At 50.2% G+C, this 24,700-nt stretch overlaps 8 protein-coding genes across 8 annotated transcripts, besides 3 other annotated features; 4 read left to right on the plus strand and 4 right to left on the minus strand.

Annotated features, from left to right (window-relative positions):
- Positions 1-226: 226 nt before the first annotated feature.
- On the minus strand, positions 227-771 carry NFIA_018900 (uncharacterized protein; the record flags this gene model as incomplete). Its single annotated transcript, XM_001265085.1, has 3 exons — positions 227-373; positions 483-619; positions 744-771. The coding sequence occupies 3 exons, from the start codon at positions 769-771 to the stop codon at positions 227-229; spliced, it is 312 nt and encodes a 103-aa protein (XP_001265086.1).
- A 233-nt stretch (positions 772-1,004) lies between these two features.
- On the plus strand, positions 1,005-3,921 carry NFIA_018910 (secretory pathway Sec39 family protein; the record flags this gene model as incomplete). The annotated part of the gene is made up of 3 exons (XM_001265086.1): positions 1,005-2,535; positions 2,589-2,745; positions 2,805-3,921. 3 exons carry the CDS (start codon positions 1,005-1,007, stop codon positions 3,919-3,921), a joined length of 2,805 nt encoding a protein of 934 aa, XP_001265087.1.
- A 1,126-nt stretch (positions 3,922-5,047) lies between these two features.
- On the minus strand, positions 5,048-6,719 carry NFIA_018920 (dual-specificity mitogen-activated protein kinase kinase; the record flags this gene model as incomplete). The annotated part of the gene is made up of 4 exons (XM_001265087.1): positions 5,048-5,177; positions 5,228-5,597; positions 5,646-5,937; positions 5,997-6,719. 4 exons carry the CDS (start codon positions 6,717-6,719, stop codon positions 5,048-5,050), a joined length of 1,515 nt encoding a protein of 504 aa, XP_001265088.1.
- Positions 6,720-10,943: 4,224 nt separating this feature from the next.
- Positions 10,944-11,012: a microsatellite.
- Positions 10,944-11,013: a microsatellite.
- Positions 11,014-11,364: 351 nt separating this feature from the next.
- On the plus strand, positions 11,365-11,956 carry NFIA_018930 (GPI anchored serine-rich protein; the record flags this gene model as incomplete). Its single annotated transcript, XM_001265088.1, has 2 exons — positions 11,365-11,795; positions 11,851-11,956. The coding sequence occupies 2 exons, from the start codon at positions 11,365-11,367 to the stop codon at positions 11,954-11,956; spliced, it is 537 nt and encodes a 178-aa protein (XP_001265089.1).
- A 1,621-nt stretch (positions 11,957-13,577) lies between these two features.
- NFIA_018940 (uncharacterized protein) lies at positions 13,578-14,366 on the plus strand (the record flags this gene model as incomplete). The annotated part of the gene is made up of 1 exon (XM_001265089.1): positions 13,578-14,366. The coding sequence occupies one exon, from the start codon at positions 13,578-13,580 to the stop codon at positions 14,364-14,366; it is 789 nt and encodes a 262-aa protein (XP_001265090.1).
- Positions 14,278-14,304: a microsatellite.
- Positions 14,367-15,130: 764 nt separating the features above from the next.
- Positions 15,131-18,177, minus strand: NFIA_018950 (beta-glucosidase; the record flags this gene model as incomplete). Its single annotated transcript, XM_001265090.1, has 9 exons — positions 15,131-15,364; positions 15,416-16,280; positions 16,340-17,114; positions 17,173-17,195; positions 17,245-17,638; positions 17,702-17,757; positions 17,816-17,860; positions 17,916-18,081; positions 18,114-18,177. 9 exons carry the CDS (start codon positions 18,175-18,177, stop codon positions 15,131-15,133), a joined length of 2,622 nt encoding a protein of 873 aa, XP_001265091.1.
- A 3,508-nt stretch (positions 18,178-21,685) lies between these two features.
- NFIA_018960 (arsenic resistance protein) lies at positions 21,686-23,000 on the plus strand (the record flags this gene model as incomplete). The annotated part of the gene is made up of 4 exons (XM_001265091.1): positions 21,686-21,950; positions 22,009-22,151; positions 22,203-22,289; positions 22,347-23,000. The coding sequence occupies 4 exons, from the start codon at positions 21,686-21,688 to the stop codon at positions 22,998-23,000; spliced, it is 1,149 nt and encodes a 382-aa protein (XP_001265092.1).
- Positions 23,001-23,076: 76 nt separating this feature from the next.
- On the minus strand, positions 23,077-24,195 carry NFIA_018970 (bZIP transcription factor; the record flags this gene model as incomplete). The annotated part of the gene is made up of 1 exon (XM_001265092.1): positions 23,077-24,195. One exon carries the CDS (start codon positions 24,193-24,195, stop codon positions 23,077-23,079), a length of 1,119 nt encoding a protein of 372 aa, XP_001265093.1.
- Positions 24,196-24,700: the final 505 nt, after the last annotated feature.

Raw genomic sequence — 24,700 nt, forward strand, 5'->3', positions numbered from 1 at the left:
ACCCTTGATGACGAGCCCGACTTCTGAAACAATAGTGAAGCTCTTAAGCGTAGACATCCCACTGAAGATGCATTAGGCTCAAAGTTCGTAAGTGGCAGAGACGGAAACCGGACGCTTTGTTCCTGTACAGTTGGAAACTCCATTGGGAAAGCGACAGCATGACTGGTAGTAGTATAAAGACAACAAATGTGTAACCGCACCCCTCGATATGCGTACAATTCCCCTCTTATGACTTGGCCAGCAACGCAGACGCTTCTTCTTCCTTCCCTAACAGACCCAAACTGCGAATCTGTTCTGCCTTGGGCGCATTCTCACGGGGGTGTGCGGCCTCGGCCTTGCGGTAGGCGGCCTGCATCTTCATCGTTCGGAGAGCCTATACGCCAAAAGTCAGATCATCACACCAGTATTTCGGGTTCCAAATATCGCAGAACAGCAGTTCATCGCAAATCGAACCGAAGAAGTCCCCGCAGCAAAGGGCGTACCTCTTTCCGGTGGTGCAGGCATTCATAGTAATCCTCCAGAGCGGGCATGCACTTCTTCTTGCCGGCTTCACCCTCTCCGGCATTGACGACGTAGCATCCTAGAACCTCCTGCCAAAAACCGTAGCAGCGCGAGGGGCCTGGACAATCACGGGAGTATTAGCCGGGGAGTCCGCATGGATGAAGTCGAGCGACCGTGACCGCCGAGAATCATCAATTGAGGCGATTCTGCAACTCAAAAGTCACAGAAAGGGTACCACATACCGCCATTGAGACCGAAACCAGAGGCCATTGTGTCGCTGGGGGCGTGAGAGTAGGACTTGGAGTGCAGAGGACTGCGGGTTAGAGCGGCGGAGGTGAGGATGCGACTTTGTCTTAGTCAAGCGGCGATTCGCCTGTTTCCGCCCAGGTGGTCCGAGCACCCCGCCTGTTGTCCCCGTTGACGTCTACGTTTTCGATTGGGAGGCCGGAGAAGCATCGACAAGATTGTGACATGAGACCACATTTCATGGAGTCTGGCTCGCGATGGCGATTTCTGCAACGATATCTGGCGCTCATGCGATTCTTCTAGCAACGCAGCTCTGTGCCACTGGCAATGTCGTTCATCTGCCACTCCTCCACGCCCAATTCCCCAGCTATTTACCCTTGGAGCGTCTTCTGCGCATTATCTTGACCTTTCTTCCAGAGAGCACAGAACCGCAGGCGTATACCTCTGTGCTTCAAGAACTAGTGTCCGGTTCCTCGATCGAGCCGTCTGAAGGTGACGTCGATATTTCTGCCGTCCAAGACCTTCCCGAGACTGTTGCGAGAAAACGCGTCCGGAAGCTTCGTCTACTGCCGCTGAGACACCCTGATGACGAGGATAGCGAGCCTTCCGACCTCTTAACTCAATTTCTTATCCATCGGTCGCATCGCATAGATTCCGAGACCGGTCTTCAGCCACTTATCCTTGATCTTCTTCTGCCATTCTACCAACGCTCGTCCACAGTGCGCACATGGTTGATTTCTAGCATTCTACCGCTCCTCCGATTGAACTACGAGTATTACCCGAGCCAAGATGAGACGTTTTCCTTGAATACATTAGAGTCGATGGACGATGCAACCGCGGTCAACGTTCTGCTCTCTATGACGAGTCCGAGAAAAGACAGTATGGACATCGCGAGGAACCTCCGTGGACTGGTGGGTGCGTGGATCTATGGCAGCAATCGTGCGAAACGACGCAGGCTCGGTGAGTCTGCAAATCAGAGTGCGATATCCCTTTCTCAGGACAGCCACCGCCCGAAGACGACAACAGATGCTGCATGGCAACAGGTAAATGAATGGTTGCTGTCGCATAGCTTGGTGGAACATGATACTGCAGTCAACGCCTTTGTTCACTGGGATGGGCCTGGAGACGTGGACCTTGGAGGCTACGGAGAGGAGAATCAACAACCAACACAGGACGAATTGACCGAAATGCGGACTCGGTATGGCCAGTCAGGCCTTGCCGTTGTGTACGCAAACCCTGATACGAGCAGTTCCTCTCTGGAGGGCTCAATGCAGATTGTATCAAGGGTGGCTCAGTTACTCAATCTTCAGGACTCTCTGTTTGTTGTACACAAGGATTCCGCGCTCCCTTCGGTGACTTTCGATGCGGGCGAGATTTCGTCCACATCAAGAGTCACTTTGTTACAAAATGCCTTGCTGCTGAGTTCGAATTCGTTGACGCTTCCGTCTGCCTCGTCGGTCTCGTTCTTGAGCGCACTGCTTCTCTCTTTGCAGGTGCTGCATGAATTGGGCGTTTCAATACCCTGCAGGCAAGCTGCAAACCTGTGCCTGCACAGCACCGAGGATATGCAACTTGCAGAGCTTCGCAGTACGGTTAGCTCGATTGCCAAGCAGGCCACTCCTGGTCGTGATTGGAAGAAGGTTCGTGAACAGCTGCTATGGCTTCGCGATTGGCAGGCGAAACAGTCTGAACAGACAGTGGATCGTCCTTCCTGTCACGGACTGTTTTGGAAGGTCCCCCGGGATACTGTTGAAACAGAGGTGCTGAGAGCCTTGTTGGAAGCCAAAGGTAAGTCGCAAAAGATGCCAATTTTTCACCTGACAGGTGCTGATTGACTCAAGAATATCAACTGGCCGTGGATATTTACACTAGGTCTGACCCGGCTCCTCTGGATCCGAACCAGGTCGAACAAACGGTTCAAGACGCTATCTTTGCGGCCTATGACAACGCGAGCAACGGCAATAGGACGCGGGGGGGGATGAAGAGGGCTTATGAGATGTGAGTTTCGTGCGGTTTCTTCCCAGATACTCAACTGACAGGCTTTGTTACGGTACCAGTCTACAAGCATTCCAACCACATTTCCCGACTTCCGTAACCTTAAAACAAATCCAGGCGCTCATCGCAGCTACTCACGCTCTGTCGTTCTACTCTCTAACCTTGCAGCATGGCGTCCCCTTTCAGCCGGTCAGCATCCGAGTCCACCCCGATCCTCTCTCCTTGATCGAAAAGGTGCTCGACCAGAATCCAAAGAGCTACACAAAACTCGACGATCTACTTTCCATTGGACGCAACCTGGTCGAGGCCGGGCTGCCGACCGGTGCCTCCGAAGACCACGAATCGCATTTCGGTGCCACTCCTTCTACGTCGCGGGAAGATGCGGTGGTCACAGCCGAGCGGCGCGTCATGTCTCTGGCCATTTCATCCGCCCTTTCATCAAACGACTTTGGCACCGCATACTCTTACATCCTCACTCGTCTCACACCCCCTTCACTTTTACCTACCGCTTCGCCCCTCACGAATCCGAACGTCAAAGACGACGTCTCCTGGCGCGCGGTCTACAACGCGGGCCGCTACCGCGCCCCCATTTCCACCCCTGAGCCGTCCCTGCAAGCCCAAATCACCCAGCTTTCACAGCGCATGGAGCTCCTTTCTTTGGCGCTCACTCTCGTCCCATATCCCGATCCTCTCCCAGAGATTCTCGGCGCCTGGCGTCGCTGCGACGAGGAGATGAACGTCCTCCGCGCCCAGGAAAGCGCAGAAGAAGAGATATGGGACGCCAAGGGCGACAGCCTCTCGAGGCTCCCCGGAGGCTTCGGCCCAACAGACACCGAACAGGACGCCTTTGACACCCGGCAGCAACACGCCCGACGCGTCCGCGCCCAACGGCACCGTTCCCACCTCGAAGACGCACCCATGGGCCTCTTCGAGGTCGCCCGGGGCGCCGCCCTCGCCCTGCAGAAGAATGCATTCCCCCTACGCAGCGCTGCCTCGGCAGCCACCTCACCAGACGAAATGACACCGTCGCGACGAGCGCGCGAAGGCCATGAGGCATCCAGCCCGCAGTCGCAGGAGGGCCGAGTCCGCAAGAGAGACGTGGTCAGTAACATGGTGACGGGCGGGCTGGCAAGCGGGATCGGCTGGGTTCTCGGTGCGCAGCCTGTCAACCGATCGTAAATAACCGTCTTCTTTCGTTTTGCATTCGCTTGCAGCTCTCGGCTGAGCTTGTGACGTTTGTTTGCCCATGATGACATGGCGTTGATCCGCATCTGGCCCGGTTAGCGTTGAGACTTGAGATTGTCTTTTGTCCCTTGTCATTTTTCACTCTATGCATTTTATCACGGTACTAGAATACCTTAGTCATATACATAGTGTTGCCTATCGCAGCGAGAATAATGAATGATTTATGTCACCTCGTACTTAAGAGTGTCCTCTTCCTGAGAAACGGAGCACCTATGTCAAACCACTGAAAGTTGTGAATATACGCTAAACAGTGACACACCTCTAAGTCACGTTTATTTCTATATTACTAGGGTGCATCTGACACCCACTAGTTTCCCGGTGATATTCCACTGAAATTCCCAAAACTCCCGTTACATTTCCTAGCATTGCAGCATTGCGATCGCCATCTGAGTACTGCCTGAGGCATTGTTGATACATCAGCTACAAGGTAAGGGAACTGTCGATGAGCTATTGATCTGATTAATATACTGTCAATCGGTAGAAGACGAATGAGATTTTTCACTATTGACTTGAATTGATGGCGCCAATGTACATTCTCATTGGAAGACAGGCATGTAACAAGAACATAAGGTAGATACTAAAAGCACACACACAGATGCAGCTGCTCAAGAAGAATCAGGCTGAACCGACATTGAATACTCACAAAGAGATCGAGTCCCGGCTATCCCGTTCGGCATCCATGAAAAAGCGTCAGCACTGCTGCTCGCCGGCAGATGTCTTTCGAACTCTCTCCTCAAATCTTGAAGAAACATTGCGGAAGATAGGAATGAGAAAGTGGAAACCAAGAAGATAATTCAACTCCGACTGTTCACCCAAAGGAATGACGTTGCAATGAATAGGTAATGAATGTTGTCATAATGCAAGATTTCGTATGCTTTTGACATCCTGGTCAATCAAGAAGGCCCAGCCACTTGTTAAGCGTTGAAGGAGAGACCGTAATATATGCAAGGGCATTATTGTAGATGAGATTAAGTCAATGCTGCGGTCGGTGGATGGTGATTAGGGAATGAAACGGATCTAATGAAGGCTGAAATCTGCAGAGTGTCCAGGACTGGGGGAATCAATCCTGCCAGCCCCACACCTGCCGGACGAAGTTGGCCATGTTGACCTTTTTATTTTTCATGTCCAGCATCCAGGGATGTTCCAGCATCCGCCATGGTGTAGCTCTTCGTGGAGGTTCCTTTTCGAGACTAGGACAGGTTAACTCTAGCCCATTCGTTCATGGCAGAATAATACATACCAGCATTCAATAAAGTACTTGAAGTTATCGGACCAGCGGATACGGTTTTCGGGCTCATCTTTCAGCTTGGGAATGGGTTGGCGAACGATGTATGTAAGAAGATCTATCAATCCGGCTCTTGGCTGCATCTCGGTGCCATCGGCAGGGAACGGGAAACGATGCTGGGCAACCTCCAGCAGCGTCACACCAAGGGACCAAACGTCAGATGTAATGGTATAGGATTGGCCGGTTATTCGTTCGGGAGCCATATAGTACGATGTGCCGATGAATGTGTTGGCGTCTCCCTTGGTCCCAAATTCGCCGCTGACGCCAAAGTCACAGAGCTTCACTTGGCCGTTTCGACACAGGAGAATGTTTGAGGGTTTGATATCTGAATCAGTCAGCCGGTTGCACGAATCCCTGAAAGAAGCGAGCTTACCTCGATGGATAATCTTCCTGCTATGTAGGTATGTCAAACCATTCAAGACACCTTCAGCGATTTTGCCGAGTACTTTTTCTCCTGTTCGGCCCCCCAGTTTCTTGACCTCCTTGTAAATGCTGTCCAAACTTCCTCCTTCGCAAAACTCCATCGCAATTGAGATTGTTCCTGTCGACTTGTCCATGAAAGCGCCGTAGTAGCGGCAGATGTGCTCCGACGCACAGTCTTTGTTGAAGTTGAGTTCTCGAACGATCTGCTTCTTCACATCTGGGTTTGGGTCGGTCGTGATGATCTGGAGAAGTAATTGTATTGGCATGACGAAATCTCACGTTTCAGGAATATGGTAAATACCTTCAGGGCAAAAACGGTCTTGCCGTCCTTCAGCTTGCACCGTGTAACGGCACCACCAGCGCCCTCACCCAGACTACCCAACTCAATAATCTTCTTTTGCTCACTTGCAGCCAGCCAACCTTCATCATCCAAATCATCAACGTCCAGGGGCCTGCCCTTTTCCAGACTCAACTTATCCAAATCGGGAAGAAGTCCGTTGACGCTGTTATCGCGCTCCATCTGCACACCTCCCTCCCTGTCGGAGTATACCGAGCTGATCGCAGACGAGGGATCTGGAGTGCTGCCGTGCGGTTGCCGGAGACCCATGGCGAATGAGAGTGCAGAGTAATTCGACGATGATGCGGACGCCGGACCGCTAGCTTTTCCATCCAGATACGTAAAACTGCTGGACCTCGAATGTCCGTTCGATTCGTTCAACCCCGTGGTCGCCAGAGGCGGAGGGGCTGGTCTGCCATTCGCCAGTCGAGGCACTTCCTGGGGCACATCCGAGCTGCTGCCCATGGGGGTCGCGAGTCGCAGCTGAGGAGGAGCGGGACGAGTAGAAGGTCGCTGAGGCTGGGGAGCTTCGGGGGCTGCTGCGGCTGCGGGGCCGGCGCCATTCCCGTCGACGGGTCTGCTGTTCGGGGATGGAGGAATGCCCAGCGTGAGTTTTGGAGGTCGAGGTCCGTTGCTGCGATTGCCAGGCACTGGTGGTCTGAGGAGAGGAACGGGCGAGGACGACATGGCGAGGTTGTTTTGCCTCTCCCCCGGCAAAAACAACTCGTTGGGATCAGCCAAGGTAGCCAGATCGGCGACGTTTGAGTTGAACGCCTTGGAACGAGAAGGGTCGAGGACTAAAATAGATAAAAGAGGGTGGACGAAGCAGCACCGGGGGTTGGTTCAACAGGTGGCCGTGGGGCCGAGATACACGCGGCGGATGAACAAAAGGAGGGGTAAGAATAATAGCTATAACAGTAGTAGGCGTAAGATCAAAGAGACAACACAATAGACGACACCGATAGATCGGAATAAACGAACGTCGGTATTTCTCTTCCTTTGAACAGAATCAAAGAAAGAGACTGGATGAACGAAGGAGGTTTGATGAGGATGGGAGTTGGGTGAGGAGAATCGAAGGATGACGGGGATGGGCCAACAACCAACGGTCGGGGAAGCGACAGAATTATTGATGACACGAAATATCTAGCAGCTGACAGAGTGTCAGTCAACTTGGATTGGCTGTTGGATGTCTGAACTGTCGAATATTTACCATCCACAGCTAGATGCAGAGCGATATGACGCTTATATTATATCAATTACCCTATGTTATACGCTGTTACTCGGTTCTATCACAATTCAATGCCAATCACAGAGCACAGCCAACAGACTCAATCGCGCTGGGGATCGCATCGGTGGGACCAGTCTGTTTCGAAAGGCGCCTAGAAAGTACCACTTCTATAAATATGCGATCTCTACCTAATACTACTTACTATCGGCTATATCCAGATAGTTTAGTATCTAAATTTGTTCATCATGATCATTAGATGATGGTGTTTCCATAATTGACATTGTCTTCAATCTGTGATAAATTTTGATGCAATTGTTGTTGTTGTTGATGGTCTCGATGTGTTGTCCTCGGTTCCCAGGCATCTAGGCATCTAGGCATCCATGAAAAATCTTCTCAATGAAACTCCACATCATCCATCCGTATCTACTTCTTCACGTCATCGTCATACCCGGATTCGAATGCTTAAGTTCTAAATGATGAGTTCATATGCTATCGAGCTTAGAATATCGACAGGTATCTTGCTCTGTACCAACTCCTAAGTGTGGAGAGGACGAGCATAGCCGAAGCAGTCAGTGGTCTATGGTCAGTCTAACAACTTCTCAGCCACTTTCCTTGCCCAACCTGGCAAATGTGGCGACTGTTGCGCCTATCCTATTTCGAAGTGAGACATCTGAGTCCTCAAGTTGGGAGTGTTTCAGACTCTTACTTAGTCTCCTGTACTTAAAATACTCGGATTTGTGGCTTGTGAGGATGGGTACTTGGGCCTGGGTGGCTGTGTCATCCACAGTTTGCTTGGGTCCAGATCCACAACAATCAACAATCAACAGGACTGCAAGTGTATGGGCATTCGGCATTCGGTAAGGGTTTCTTCTCGTGAATTGAAGACTTTGGTCTTTTACCTAGGATCATTGGCCTTTTTGCTCCGTAGGAGAGGTACTTGTCCTGGATTTCTCCACAGGGCCTTAGTTTGAACTGAGGCACGTGCTACTACCGTTTCAGCTCAACTTCAGCCTTGCGGTTGTTCATCAAAAGAGCCACACCAGCAGTGGACTTGGATCTTCTTCTTGATCGCGAGAGAGCTCAATATACTTCTGACATCACTTCCATTAAAATTCTTATAACCGACGACAAGCATTTGCGATGTGCATGACTACTATCTGTATGTCATCGTCACTTACTTCGGATATTCAGGCCCCACTGAGTCCTAAAATAGCCACCACCGAGGTCATTTACACCGAGTGTTATCAAGCAGTCAACGACAACTCTCAAGGAAATGATAACGCGGATGTTTCAGAGTTGGGATGTAAACAATGACAATCCTCGGCAATTGTGAGGATATTGGATGCATCTACTGTACTACCTCATATTTATGCCATCACCGAACTACGTCGTGAGACTGTACCAACATACATCATAGACGCGCGGCTCTGATGATCGTCGGTTGAGCATTTGCAATCCCCACTGCTCGTAGATCGTCCAGATACTTGCAAGAAAGGAATGGTCACGCGGGATATAGCGACTACTACCTCGTTAACTCGCTTGGGAGATATCGACCAAGATACGGAGTATGCATGCATAAACTGTTTGATCCTGAACAATCACCTGCCATTACAAAATTTACAAGCTTCTCGAAATTCGGTTGATCGTTCAGGGAGCAGAGAGTAGTAGACTGCCCCTGCTGATCTGTGGACCATTGACCTTGCCCATATCCTACCATACTGTGTATACTTCGTATAGGCACAGGCTGTATTGCTGTGTTCCCTGAAGTAGATACTCCGTGATCAATATGTCTGAGTGTCCATGAGCGACAAGGGTCTTCTGTTTATAGTATCCACTCCGTTAACCACTCTCCATAATTAATAACCTGTTTCTAATCAAAGCAACATTGGCTTGACTAGCGGACTAGATAGTCTGCTCGGTAGTTTGCTTGCAGTTGAGACAGAAGGATGGACCAACCCCTTTTCCATCAGATCCAGGCCTAATGATTAGATAGTCTCGGTTATGGTCATCGTACCCTTTTGGACTCAATGGATTAGCCGTAGGGACTCTGTACTCCGTATCTACTCCGTACGTCGCTTCGGAAAATAGAACATCTCTACGGAGTATTCTCTGGATTTAAGTAGTTGAATTGGCTTTGACGCCTATCACCGGTTATACCTAGCCAATGAAAAGTTATACGCTTGAAGATACTCGCTTTAGTCAGGGGTAACCAAAGGGGCTATTCATTAACATGTCTCTCCTCTGTGGCTTGTCCTTCTAGGCCTAATCATGGTCTCTTTCCGCTCACAGGACCAATAATACCAGTACTACTGCTACAGTAGATACTAGATAGATACCCTAAGCTTTAATTAAGCAATACAACCGGTGTGACTGTGGCGTCTCCAAGGCCCTGGTCTCGAAGCTCTCGCTCAGACTTCAGTTAAGTCAGTGTTTCGGTAGTCCCTGGTAGGGGTGCTTCAGGGCCAATTTGTGTGAAAGGAATTGGATCTGTGCATTGACCAGCGTAATACCTCATAGGCTCACGGCATATCAATGTAACATGCATCAATCCAGGGCATTGATTCAAAGATGACCCCAGTACTATTCTTAATTGATCCTTGGTTCCTGGCCATGATCATCCTTTGAAGTACTGGATCCGGACATGTTCAGATCCAGAGTTCCAAAAATTCAGAGACCACAATAATCATTCAATTCAGTCTGGCGCTCTGTCGCCCGTCCCTGAGCGAGACCGCCAGATTGAATGGATATCAAAATAAAGGACTTAGGGGCAGGTGGAGCACTGTGGCTCCACTAGATCTCTGGTCATTGGACACACAGCGGGGTTGGAGAGCCACAGCGGGAAAATGAAAGAGGCCTCTGAGTGGACCACGGATTCAGGAACGGCTAAGACATGAATTCTGATTGGTACACAGCGGAAAACATGAAACAGGTACTCCCAACGTTGTATCGCTTGGCACTTCAGATGAGATTGCTTGCGGGTTCATTATATACTATCATTTCTGTCCTGTACCCATGTATGGAGTAATGGAGAGTAGATTAGTAGAAAGTCAGTAATGGAAATTAAACTGGCATTAAACACTGCAATAGAAGAAGTGCAGAAAACGGCTGAATGTTCAGAAATACTACGTAACTCAAAAGCCTCTAACTTCGCTAGTTTCTTTCGACTCAGGGGTTCAGAAACGACAATTGGACCGCTTTTTTTGGTCGGCGATACTCGAACAAGCAATGGAACTGCGGGATCAACACCACGCAGCAGGGTCGCACTCATGGCCGACCAGCTAAGCACTAGGACGCTGTCTTAGGCCGGCTGATGCTATCCTCCACCAACCATAGGCTAGCCTCCGTCAATTCATCCCACGAGCGTACCTTTGCGGTACCACGTAATCATAAACCTACAGTACATAGTCGGTATGACGATCAATGAGATGTGATGGATGAGCGAACTGGAAATCCGAATACAATCTCATGCCTGTTTATCTTCACTCGAGTATAGACTATGGAGCAATGGTATCCAATGTAAACTGCGACTTTGGTGCAATCCCCTAATTTAGATTGCTAGTCATTGTAATATTGATTGACTCAGATCTAGTGAAGCCGTTCCAATCTAGTGGATTATTGGAGGAATCTTACAAGCTGAATAGAGAATACTCCGTTATTGACTTACTGGACCTAGTTAGTACTGCAATAATGATAATGATAATAATAATAATAATAATAATAATAATAATAATAATAATAATAATAACAATAATACTACTATGGTGCTGGTGGTGCAGTGGTGCAGCCCCCCTCGCTCTCCACCTGACACGGTCAAGTCTTTCTTTTGCCTTTTTCCCCTGAGACGATCTCCAGGTTTAATCTCCCCGTTCATACAAAGGCCCCCAAGTCCCCTCCATCGTTCCCTCGTTCTTTTCTTCTTGTTTCTTCCTCTCAAGCTCAAGACTTTCTTCCTGCTTCAAGCATCAAATCAATTTGACTTCGGTCGGCCACTCTTTCAAACCAAACCAACTATCCACACTCTCTTTTACAACCACGATATAAAATTTGCCTTGACGGCTAATTCCATCTACATCAACCAAACCAACCAACCAACCAGTATTCAAGATGCGTTTCACTGCTGCTTCCATTGCTTTCTTCGCCGGCCTTGCCGCTGCTCTTCCCGGTGACGTTCAGACCGTCTACGAGACCCAGGATGTTACCATCACCTCCTGCGCTCCCAGCGTCACCGACTGCCCTGCTCGTTCCACCTCCACCCCCTCGGGTGCTGACGCCGTGACCGCTACCTCCGCTGCCCCTACCACCAGCGAGACTCCCGTCGAGACTCCCTCCGCCAGCAGCAGCAGCGTTCCCGTCATCCCTGCTCCCTCCAACACTGCTGTCGCCTCCAGCGTCTCCGTCATTGCTGTCACCACCTGCGTGCCCACCGTCACCTACATCACCGTCCCTGTCGCTACTCCTAGCGGCGCTGCCGGTTCTCACACCTCCGTCCCCGTCATCCCCTCTGCTCCTACCGGCACCCCTTCTCCTAGCGCTACGTAAGTTAACCATCTCACAAGATATGTCTACTGAATATTCACTGACAAGCTACAGTCCTTCCATTCCTCCTGGTGGTCTCTCCACTGGCGCTGGTAACACCCTCAGCGGCTCTTTCGTCTTCGCTGGTGCTGCCGCCGTTGCCGCTCTCTTCCTGGCTTAGAGCAGTTCACTTCTTGTCCATAGTGTGAACCCGGGTCACTCGGAGGCTCCAGGACAGCGCTTCTGGATGAACTTGTCATGACGGAGTGACGGGGTGTGTGTGTCAAATAGTTGGGCTTTCTTTTGGGAGAGCAGTTTATATCCTTGCTTATACATATCTTTTTCCCACATTGTATTCTTGACTTGTCAATATGATGATGTAACTTCAACAATATTTAATTTGTAATGTTCTGCTCGAGAGGTTGTCTATTCTAAGAAAGGCGATCATATCTCATCTTGGTCAATGATCGCATGATTCGTAAAGGTACTGCAACTACCGAGACATAAAGGAGTCACCGTCTATGGGCAGATGCAAGGCAGCTTAATCTGATTTATGAGTGCATAACCGAGTTACTTCTAGAAGGCTGAGTCGAAGGTGGAGGCACACGACACAAGGAGTATTCTGGAGATAGACACCAGGTGATCCTCACAGTTAATTCCCCTTAAATTGATATTTATTCTTCCAACACTCCAAGAAATGCTCTTCTAACCCAGTACTCCGTAGATAGTAACAAAGACAGCAACGCAAAGTTAGAAAGCTGCGGTCAGGCCAGATAAGCAACAACATGGGGCCGAATTGAGGCTTTGAAGACAAAGAATATATTGGCGGGTCAGGGAACCAATTTATATGCTTAGATCGGAAAATGTAATTATTGATTTTGTGGCAGTGTTCCAACTGGTCATTGTTAACCAACATATCATGTTACCGACTACAACAACAGCCGCTTCTTCTCTTGGCCCTGTCATTCGACCTCGTATACTCAAAGAACTGAACTGACACAGTGAATTATCCATACTCGACACATGACTAGAGCTGCGCTAGATAATAGTTGTCTATCTGCCCGGCAGCCAAATGAGCTTGAGATCTGATCATGACGGTGCGCCTTATATCAACCTGCTGCATCCAACAAGCGGCTTAGCGAATCTTTCTCGCCTTGCGCTTGTGGCCGACGCTTTTGATCGATCTGCGGGGCCAAAATACTATCATTTTCTCCTTTCACACCTCTCAAGGCGAGGTGTCTTGTTGGTTCTCCGCTGTCGGTTGTCCAAGAGCTCCAATCCGAGCCCCCCCCAGATCGCCTGACGGGAACTTGGAAATAGCATGAACATGGCATGGCTTCCATAAACCTGGCTCGGGGTCAGCGTGCCCCATTCTCACACCGACTGATCTAATCAAAGGCGCAGGGAGTCTTTATCTTTGTTGTCTGTTGGTTGTCTTTGTTGTTGTGTACTCGCACCGCCTCTCCAGCATGATCATGTGTCTTTCACCTTCAGCATATATAGGTAAATGATGCCGGGATGCTCTCACCCAAATCTGGTTCTGTTCTGCGACACACGACATATTAACTTTGTTCAAAAGTGCCGATCCACTCGCCATCTGGGCCGTATCTGGGTCGCATCGTATTCGCACCTTATTTTTGGCTCCATCGACTCTCGGGCCTCGTACTCTCGCGCCACTTATTGCATGAATCCTCGTGGGGTGCGATCTCAGGGCCCATTTCACGGCATCTAGCGATAATTAAAAGAAGACCCCTGTTCCGTCGATTCCAGGCTGTGTACGGAGCACGGAGAACTCGCTTCCCATGGATCTCTCTTCACTTGAAGGGCCCCCGATCCATAACCCCCGGCTCGCCGAACCGGCCTGCAACATGTCTGTTCCTCGGATACACCTCGAGCATACCTTCTTCACCAGTCCAGAAACAGAGGGATTGCACCTCCTGCAAAGACCTGCGTCCGCCGACGCTCATGCCCTTCGCCGAACCAAGTATCTCAACCCTGCCTACATCCGCCACACTGCACAGCCCCGTCTTCGACTCCAAGCTGGCCCACCCGTCGAGTTCGACTCTACTCTCCGGTCTAGTGACAGCCCTAATCACAGTCGCAATCACAGTCACAGCCACAGCCGCAGCTACCGCCACAGTAACTCCGATCTCTCCAGCTTCTCATCGGCGCCGAACCGTCCTCGCAGACTCACTTGGGTCGAAAGCGAGAGTATCTGGGTCGTCACCAGCCCCTCCACCGGCTCCCCGACTACCTCGTCAACATGGGGCGACGTAAACTGGTCCGCGGCCGCCTACCGCCCCCCTCCGCTGCAACATTCTCGGTCAATGGATATGACTCTTGCCCACAGTCAGGCCCACTCGCAGCCGGACGACGACGACCTCCCGCCCCCGTATGAACGGCATTATTTTGATAGACCTCTTCCGCCTCTCCCGCCGGGGGCAGAGATGGATCCGTCGGTGGGAGGTAGTGCCTATAGCCAGAGTACGAGTCTGGATTCAGGTCACAGTCACAGTCACAGTCACAGTCATACTCGCGCATCGCGATGGACGGAGATTGCGCGGCGGATGAACCGCACTCCCGTTGGATGAGCTTTGGGTTGGCATTGCAGACATGTACAGAGTTGTCGCGGGGAGTACTGTGACACACTTGCTACCGCAGTGAGCCCTGAACCGAGCCGGTCGGTTGGTCGAGGCCTCCTGACGAGGACCTCCATAATCCATCCGACTTATTGACGGACACTTCAAGTTGTGAATACGATCGTGTTCTATGTAAAGGTCAATAATCATAACGTTGGACTCAACCGTGTATGAAACGGCCCAGGGCTCTAGCCATCTAGTCAGATATTCACCTTTTGAGGTAGTGAATTAAGAAATGTCATTTCTATTCTGTCAGTCAAGTATCTATTCACTATTCTATAAGGAAGCGTCCTCCCCAAAAGTCCAAGCCGGTACCGGTACGCTTACATCATAATGGGTGTATCTCTAGTATATAAAATCAACCGTCATACCTTACGCACCTTCCACTTTCCCTTACTTTGACCTCACGCTATAATCAGTTGCCCTGCCTATCTTACCTCTTCATCTTACCTGCTTGCTCACTCTGTCTAACATGGAGCTCTCTGCTGGTTCTTCCTCGAATATGGCGTCAGTTTTATGCATACCTATTCCGCTCGGAGAAACAAGCAAGGGCAAGTTTGGCAGTCAATCGGCTGTGGACTTTTCATCAGTAAGGCATTGTTACTAGTATGGATGGAGACTAGCCCATCATTGTCATTAAAATCATATTGAAGCAGACGACTGCTCTTTACATCACATGAACCAAGAATTCCTGTACAATCCCATCCTCCCATCATCTAGTAGACACGGGGCAGAGGCGCTCTCAGAGGCAGCTTACGCGAGGAGCTGCCGACGTGCACTTTCTTGGGGTGCTTGGTGATGACCCAGTCCTGAGCCTCCACATCCCAGTTGGCGAGATCACGACGGTTAAGAGTCGTGGTCCAGACCTTTTGCTCCCCAGGAGCCAGGAAGATTCGGTCGAACTTGCGCAGAACGACCCGAGGCTCATTCGGTCCGCCCAGCGAAACATACTAGAAGCGAGTTAGCCAAAATGCAAGGCAAGGAACATGCGAGTCACTCACCAATTGAGGGACTTCATAACCGGCGACGTTGCCAGTGTTGGTGATGGTGGCCGATACCCTAACAAGATCCTGATAAAGGGTAGGGTTACCACCAGGAGCGCCGCCAGCCTTCAGGAGGGGTTGAGGAGAACCATCCCTAGCGCCTTCGGGAATGTACTCCGAGTCCTCCCAGCCGTAGTTCGGGTCGTCAGAAGAATCCTCGAGGTCGGTCGAGTTGAGCAAAGGGTAAATAAACTTAGTAATTCTCTTGAGACCCTCGGGATACAGGTAGTCGGCGGCACTACCGATCTCGCCATAGGTTGGCGCAGGCTTGGTCTCTCCGCTGGTCGGGACATATGCCGAACTCGAACTATTGAGGGCCTGAACCCGAAGGTGAGAATAACCAAAGGTGGTGTAGCTCAAGCCATGGCCAAACTCATAAATGGGGGTCTCGTTGCGCTTGTCAAAGTGACGGTAGTCGATGAAGACGCCCTCGTTGAAATCATCCTGGGGAGCGCCATTGCCATTGTTAGGCTCGGAGAGCAAGGGAGCACCGTAAGACTTGCGAGTCTTGCCCCAGGTGAATGGGGTCTTGGCGCTGGGGTTGACACGGCCATAGAGCACGTCGACCAGGGAGTTGCCACTCTCCTGACCGGGCAAGCCGGCCCAGATGATGGCGGTGACGTTGGGGTTATCATACCACCGGTCGATCAAGACGGGCCCGACACTGTGAATGACCACAATCGTGTTGTTGCAGTGGCTGACAACAGTGTCAATGACGGCCTCGCCGTTCTTCCAAAGAGTGAGATTTTTGCGGTCACCCTCGTTGCCGTCGACATTGATGTAACCCTCGCCGGAGTCGGCGTTGACAAACACCAAAGAAACGCTGTTCGCAATGGTCAATACTTTGTTCAGAGAACCATTTTTCCAAGAGCCCCCACTCACCTGGATTGAGATGCAACATCTGCCATCTGGCTGAGAGCTCCGTTGTCAGTCACAGCAAAGACATTGCCGCCGTTGCTGATGACCTCTCGCTGGATAGCCTGCTCGGGGGTAACAAGGTAAGGGAAGTTGGCAGTACCACTACCCCAAGCCATAGCAAGAGTGCCGTTGTCACAGCCCCGGTCGGGGCAGCCGTTAGCACCCCACGGGTTGGAACCAGCGTCTTCACCGAGAACACCCACTTTAACCTCCTTGCCGGTCAAAGGAAGAGCACCCTTGTTCTTCAAGAGCACTGTACTAGCCGCACCAATCTCACGGATGATCTGAGAGTGACTGCGCTGCACATTGACGAAGTCGTTCACCTTGGTCCAGGCTCCCTCGGAGACAGCAAAATGCTCCCAGCCGTACTCATCGCGGGTCCAGGAGCTGAAGTTAGGGGGAATACGAAGACGGTCACGGCCAACCTTGTAGTACGCGGTCATGATACGAACAGCCATGTCATCAACACGCCAAGCCGGAACGGTGCCGTTAAGAACGCTGACAGTTAGATTCGTGCCCCAGAAGGAGAGACCGTCGTCGAAGGAAATGTCTCCGGGCATCGACATATCCAACCCAGCGAGGGCAGAGCCGACACCGCTGTGGTGAGCGCTCCAATCACTCATGACGAAGCCCTGGAAGCCCAGCTCGGCCTTGAGGAGCTTGTTGAGAGTCTGACTGTTTTGGCAACCGTAGCTGTTGTTGATCTGGTTGTAGGAACACATGACAGCGCCAACGCCAGCTACAGACGGTTCGTCAGTGATTTCTTCATCGCGAGTCAAGTCTGCGGAAAATCTTACCGCGCACAGCATCTGCAAAGGGCCTGCATTCCAGGTCAGTCAAGGTCCTCATTTGCAGTGTCAACTACTCACCAAAGGTACAACTCGTGCATGGTCTTGTCATCCACGTTGGAGCTGAGAGTCTCCGTGATGTTGTATCCATATCCCTGGGCCTCGCTAACCTGTCGGAAATGCTCCTGTTCATTCATAATGTAATGCTTGGCAGTAGCAATCACACCCGCGTCTTGGATACCCCTGATAGTTTCGGCGAAAAGTACACCAGTGAGAGCCGGATCAGGAGAGAAGCCTTCCCAGATTCTGCCACCGTCCGGGTATTTGCCGAGAGGACCAGCAGCAGGCCCCAGCAGAATGTCCACGCCCTTGTCGTTGAATTCCTCACCCATGGCCTTGCCACGAAGGTAGGCGAGTGTCTTGTCCCAAGTCGCGGCGACATTAGTACCGGCAGGAAAGGCGGAATTGAGATCAGCTATACAGAGACAATCATCAGCACATAATACAAGGACTGAAATACTCCGCAGGTATAGCTTACAGAAGCGGATACCCAAAGGGGAATCCTGGCCACAAAGACCCCAGTTGATACCAAGTCTGCACCACCGCGTTTTAGCAACTAAAGTTGCACGTTGCTGCAGAATTGCAAGCTTACCTAGGAACGCTGCCGGTTTGACCGACACATCGGTCCATTTCCCATCTGTGTAGATTGTCAGTGAAGAAAGCTCACTGTCGACAAGAAAGTCTCAACCCACCCAGTACCCGTTGTAAGGTTAACCTTCTCCGCCAGTGTCATCTGAGAAACGATCTCGACGGCGCGTCGATGGGCATCTGCCCACTCTCCCTGGCCATCAGCCCAAGGTGAAGGGTAGAATGGTGGAGAGAAAGCCAATTCCTGATTATTTCCATGACTATCGTCAACTATAACCGAAACAATGACGGAAAAGCAGTACAAACCTGGGCATTGGCTACAGAAGCGGCCGTCAGAGCGGCGACCTCGAGCCAACCGAACCTCATTGCTGTGGAGAGTGTATACACTCCGTAACCAGAAAAGAAACGATCGACCACACAGCTCTAATTGAGCAAGAGGAATGAGGAATGAGAAAGAGGGGGAGGGAAAAGGGAGAAGAGGATATTAATAACCAGACCAAAAATCGGAGGCAGGGACTGTGACTAGGTATGATTTAAAATTATTACTAGATACTATGAGCTTGCACGATGATGTACGAATGTCTGGGCAAAGGTACCCAAGGGCGGGCAAGGGACAGCAAAAAAAACCCCCATGCAGTCATCTACTAGGATAGGCAGGTACCACTTGTCACTTTGGTGTCGGGGAATAATAATGGGATGGCATTGGCGATCGACATCCCGCGTCCCAATCGAGAGAATGTGGAACTGTGCTAGAAGGAAGCAATCACGGTTCTCAACTTCCATGTTATGAGAGTATGGTACGGAGTAAGCGAGTTAGTAGTATAGCACGGGAGGGAATGTGAGCCGATTATTTGTATTAGATCCATCGGCCCGGTATCTCCAAGGAAGTGCAGACATTAGAGGTAGGTCAAGTTGGTAAGATTTGGCCTCTTTCATTCCGCAGAATAGAGGCGGCAAACGATCTCAACAATGAAATACAGTTATCCTTGCGTAACTTGGGCTGTGATGAGCTGTTGTCGGACACTCTTTTCTGGAAAATGACTTGAGACTAAAAGAGCCGAGATGATGACGATGTTTGTTGTTTTTCTGGAGCCGAAAACTGGAGGTCGGAGACACGGGGTAAGACTTGTGCGTGTTAGCGTATGGTTGGTACCTGTAGTACCTGGGTAATACCGTGGATAGCTCTACTCTTCCCTACCTTAGATTCAAAACATTTCGCATTCAGATCGAAATATGCTCCTTAGATCTCTAATTCCTTAAGCTTTGGTTTATTGTCATGTCAAGCAATGTTCAATGTAATGCATAACTGTGTGTTTGATACAGCAGAGGATCGAATTACACAGCTACGTTCTCTTCCGGGGAATGTCCGTGGCCTGAGGCTCCACTCCCAGACCGCAATCCCGCCGAGTGTAGATACCCATGGCTCATTCCCGTTAAGCCACCATGACTCGGCTTCTCGGTTTACATTCGAACATTCGAAGTAAATCCTGTTAAAGCATCAATGAAATGACAGAATCAAGACCATGCGCTGATGCAGCAGGGATGAGCGCGCTGTCACCTCAATGTCACTGTCCCATCAAGACCCCGCATTTTCAAGCCATCGGGGTCCGGAGTCTTCAGACACAAGTGCCGAGTACTTGACCAAGGTACGGATACGAAAACGCGTGCAATGAAGTTTTCGCAACATCAGCAGGCCACCAAAAGCATCCCTCAGCGTGTTGTGTCCTCGGAAACACCTTTATAGGCATGGAGTGGCTCAAAGGAGATACCCTTCTTTACCCTGACGCATCAACCTGTCAAGGGAGCATACCTTACTGATGTGAATCCACAAGCCGATTGACTGCCAAGCTTGCCCTTGCTTATTTCTCCGAGTGGAATAGGTATGCATACTCGAAGTTGACGTGTTTTGACTGTATTCAATTCTTAGATGGCGAGACTGAGCAGGTCGATCGCGGATTTGTTATCGGATCACACAAAGTTTACACCGGAAACCCTTTTTCTAACTGATATCATGATGGACCTCCAGAACTAGTAGTTAAAGACATAAAATAAGACATTATGAGGATCGGACGATCATCCCTCGAATATCCCTTTCAGGCAGCTACCAACCACGGGGCTAGTCAATGGTGTATTGAAGTATTTATCCGGTATTCATCGTTCTACGTCGAACAAGAACGCGACTAGATTCGTTGATCCCAATCATTCTATCCGTCTATGAGCGAGCGGGATACATCTAAATCGCCATTGAAGACAAATACATTTGAACAATAGTAAATCCATTTGTGCATACTATACCCCTGAAGATGCCGAAGGGAGACATCTTCTTCGGCCTTGCCCTCATACTATCAGATCTAGCATGACCTGCCGCACATTACTGCTTGACATCCTCTCAGTCGACCGGTCTGCTGTGAACATTACATGGTCAATTACTCCGATTCTCCGAAACTTGAAATTTCTCACCGTTAGTCTGACGCGCATAATCCGCAGTTTTTCCGTCGATTGTGGGGTTCCCGCGGGGAGAGAACCCGACATATGCAGCTGTGGCTATGAGTATGGAGTATGGAGTATGGAGCATGTATGGTAGTATCTAGGATCCGCCCCTTTGATATTACCAGCAGATAACCAAGTCATCAGCTCTCGCGTTCTGCTTGATAACGTCACTTATTTTCAGCTAGTTGCCGCTATACTCCTTAGGTACGGTGCAAACCGCTCGGCATCACCTCACGGGCTAAGGACTACCCAGTTGACAGACTTCAGTAGAGATGATCTCGAACCAGAGAAAAGTTCCGAATCATCACTCGGAACCTTATTCACTCGGGTACCGGCTACTGTTGACCAATATCATCCCGAACGTAGAGTACTCAACTCCCACGCCGATTCAAGTAGCTCAGAAGGATTGAGCTTCTAGGAGCACCCTGAATCATCAATACCGCCAAACATCAGACCGTCTGGGCCCCTTCCGTGTCATTTGGAGTACTTTGCAGTTTGTAAACCTTACCCGTAAAAGTATCCGTACGTAAACAGTTCTGCATCGGTCAAAAGCCGACGCCCAGTGTGGGGTTAATCGGGGACCGTGGAGTCCGCCTGGAGAAGAAAAATGAATTCTCAAGAGTCAATTCACAAGCTTACAGGCTTCACAGCAAGAACAACCATGTAGCACAGACACTAAATCACGGATGTATCACGTAGCCGAGATATAAGTCCATGATGGCTATGCCCGCTGCTGAGCCGACGATTAGCCGCAGAGTAGGAAGTTAGTGGAATGCTTTAAAGCCATGTCTATCGACTATCCTCGAAGGTTCCTCTACATTTGCAGCTGCCTGATGCTGGCATGTATGAGATCATACCAAGCCTGGTATATTATTACCGAAGCTCACCATCCCTGGAAGCCTCAAGGGTATCCAACAGACATTAGGGTCGACGTGCACCCGTCCTCCTTGTATAGATATTTCTCAATTCCATTTCGCTACTTCGACTCAGTACAGCATGGACTTGTGCTATGAAAGACCTTGCCTTCGATACTTCTGGTGAAGACTCACCCCCACAGCACAAGCCTATCTTGGCAGTCAAGTTAGGCTCTTGCCTGTTGATTTCACATGCGCATACCTCTCTAGAGACCTACACAATAGAGAGTGGCACTGAATCACGTGATTACAACATGTCACTCCGGTGCCATGATTGGCTACAGCACTTACAGTTTTCAGTAAGCTTTATCGGCCATGGGGATTTTCATGTCAGAGCAGTAGCTATAGCTGTCAATAGGAATACAATCCGTAGATTTTGTGACTACATTCAGTCAGAGTTTGAATTGCTTTGTTATATGAGTTTGCTACACATAATTGCAGGATTTGGAGGATTCTAGGGCAGTTTCGCCATGACTCGGGAAAAAGACGGCACATCGCCTTCTCAGCATCCAAGCGATATCGAAGCTTGCAGTACGCCAGATGCCTCAAAATCTGACAACGATGCGGCCACGGAGGGTCCAACTTCTGCATTCAAGCAGCTCGCCCTCCTAGATCGATTCCTGGCGGCCTGGATCTTCCTGGCTATGGCTATTGGCATCATCCTTGGTAACTTTGTTCCCAACACGAGCAAAGCTCTGGACAAGGGGAAATTCGTTGGTGTGTCGGTGCCTATAGGTATGCCCCTGGTTTCGAAACACGCAGTCGACCGGATGATGGCTCACACACTCTATAGCAATCGGCCTGCTAGTCATGATGTACCCCATTCTGTGTAAAGTGCGATTCGAGACTCTCCATCGGTCATTCCGCGAAAAAACACTCTGGATTCAAGTTGCATTCAGTATCGTTGTGAACTGGATTATCGCGCCTCTATTCATGGTATGTCGGAAACTTCGCTGATGCTGCAAGATTGGTGCTGACCACTTGAAGCTTGCTTTAGCATGGGCGTTTCTCCCCGACGAGCGAGGACTTCGAGAAGGTTTAATCCTAGTCGGCATCGCACGGTGTATTGCAATGGTTTGTCCCTTGTCCATACAGTGGAATAATCTGGACATGCAGGCTAATAGCTTTCAGGTCCTTGTCTGGACTGGTCTTGCAGGAGGAGACGGTGAATACTGTGCGATTCTGGTCGCAATCAACTCGATCCTGCAAATGGTCCTATTTGCTCCACTCGCGATTTTTTTCATTCGCGTCATCGGAGACGGAGACGACGGTCTGACCATCGAATATTCGTTGGCCGCAAAGAGTGTTGGTGTGTTCCTTGGTATACCGCTGGGAGCAGCCATTGTCACCCGCTTCGCTTTAAGATTCCTCATCAGCGATGAATGGTACGACAGAACCTTCGTGAAGCTGATTAGCCCGCTATCTTTGATCGGTCTTCTGTTCACAATCCTGGTACTCTTTGCTTCCCAAGGCAGGCAAGTCGTCCATCAGATTGTATCAGTCGTTCGAGTCGCCGCTCCGCTCATCGTTTACTTCGCCGTCATTTTCCTCATCACCCTCCTAGTAACGCGTCGATTGGGCTTCGGTTACAAGCTGTCATGCACACAAAGTTTCACGGCGGCGAGCAACAACTTTGAGCTTGCAATCGCAGTAGCAATTGCAACATTTGGCGTCGACAGCGACCAAGCGCTAGCCGCCACAGTCGGTCCTCTCGTCGAAGTTCCCGTGCTCTTGGCGCTGGTATATGTCGTCAGGTGGTTTGCCAGGCGACAGCAGTGGAAATGACGAGAAATTTTGACACATGCACTTGTACATAATGCGATAATGCCTCAATAACGGGTAATAATAGTAAGCAAGCCCATCAGTGGTTGCTAATCTCGTCCAGAACCTGAAACAAAATCTGATTCTGCACCCTACATCCTTCTTCTGTTGTGAGGCCTTTGGAGAAGCCCGCCCATAGCCTCTTGCGAATTTCCGTGATGTCCATGCCGCGAGTGTTGTATTGCTGGATCAGTTCATCTGCTATTGCACAGAGAGTAGTATTGAGGGCGTCCCCGTTGTTAGGGAAACGTTCTGCTTCGTTGTCTCCAGGTGCGCAGTCACAGAGTGGGGGCAGTCTGTGGTGTTCTAATGGGTCCTGAGACTCTCGAGATGTAGTCTTTCCTGACGGCTCGGGCGTGTCTGATGGTTCATCTTTAGCGGAAAGTTGATTTTGCACTGCGGCAGGACTGGCATCCCTTTCTGACCTATCCGACGATGATGAGCAAGGGAGGAAAGGCTTTGTCTCCTGGGAAGGAGCTTCAGACTGGATCTCTGGCCGTTGAAGAGGTGGTAATACAACTTTCTCCGTCATAAGAGGATCGAATGTAGGCCGCGGTTTCTCCTGAACTTCCTGAGGTGGCCTGCTTGAGCATGAGCGCGAGCATTTTTGCTCCTGGCATCGAACTTCGGGTTGGATCTCAGGCAGTCGAGAGGCCGGTATTGCAACTTTCTGGATCTCGAGACCACCATCGCCGTTTTGGAATTCACCGACAGTATTGGATGATTTGCCTCCACATGGACGCGAACACTTCGTCTCCTGACGCAAGTTTTCCGATTGGAACTCAGACCGTCGAAGAGCCGGGATCGCAACTTTCTGGGTCACGGCGGGATCATCACCGGTCCGCAGATATTCCTCGACCGTTTGAGGTGGTATCCCTGAGTAAGATAGCAGGTACCTCAACTTTCTATTCTCCATTTCGAGTCGTTGTGCGGCCAATCTGTGCTCGACATCTTTCTTGTGTGCTTGTTCTTGTAGACAGGCCAGCTTCTGCTCTAAGTCGCGAATATGCTCCTGCTTCCTTGCTCTGCTCCTTCGTTGGTTCTCCCGGATGCGAGCGAGCTTGTCGACCTTCTGTCCTATCATTAGTCTAACAGAATGCGATTGAGTGCAAGTCGCTTTCTCCAGGGCTCCAACCTTTTGGTCGCTCTCGAGATTCATCCTGCCTCAATCAGCAGTGGTAGGCCATCAAAGTACACGCCAATATCCTGTAATTGCTAATGGCAGATGAGTTGTATATAGTTTAAAGCCTCTGGAAAATTGTCGGCAGCGAAAACTGGTGCAAGCCAACCGGAGACATAGCCTCCGCTGCAGATGAATGATTAGGAGGATCAACCAATTTGTCTTGCGTTGGGGATCTGGATAGGTCCATCAATCAGTGGGCGGGACTGGTGCACGTGATTGTCGCTTGTGGATCTTTTCTTTTAGTCTGCTAGATACATAGGAAGCTTGGATCATTATACCTGATGCGTTCGTTGACAGCACTGAGATATCATGGTATCATAATGCGTAATGCCTTATGGCAACCTGCAATTCAGTGGAAACTTCCTACGCACCATAGACACAGTCGTCTTCACGACGTCACCACCCGTCAGTCGGCCCATCGCCATGCGGCCCATGCCACAAACTCAGCATTCCTCGCATCGCGACATCCTTTCTTGACTAT

Source organism: Aspergillus fischeri, genomic scaffold (genome assembly GCF_000149645.3).
Source record: "Aspergillus fischeri NRRL 181 1099437636249 genomic scaffold, whole genome shotgun sequence".
Taxonomy (NCBI): Eukaryota; Fungi; Ascomycota; class Eurotiomycetes; order Eurotiales; family Aspergillaceae; genus Aspergillus; species Aspergillus fischeri.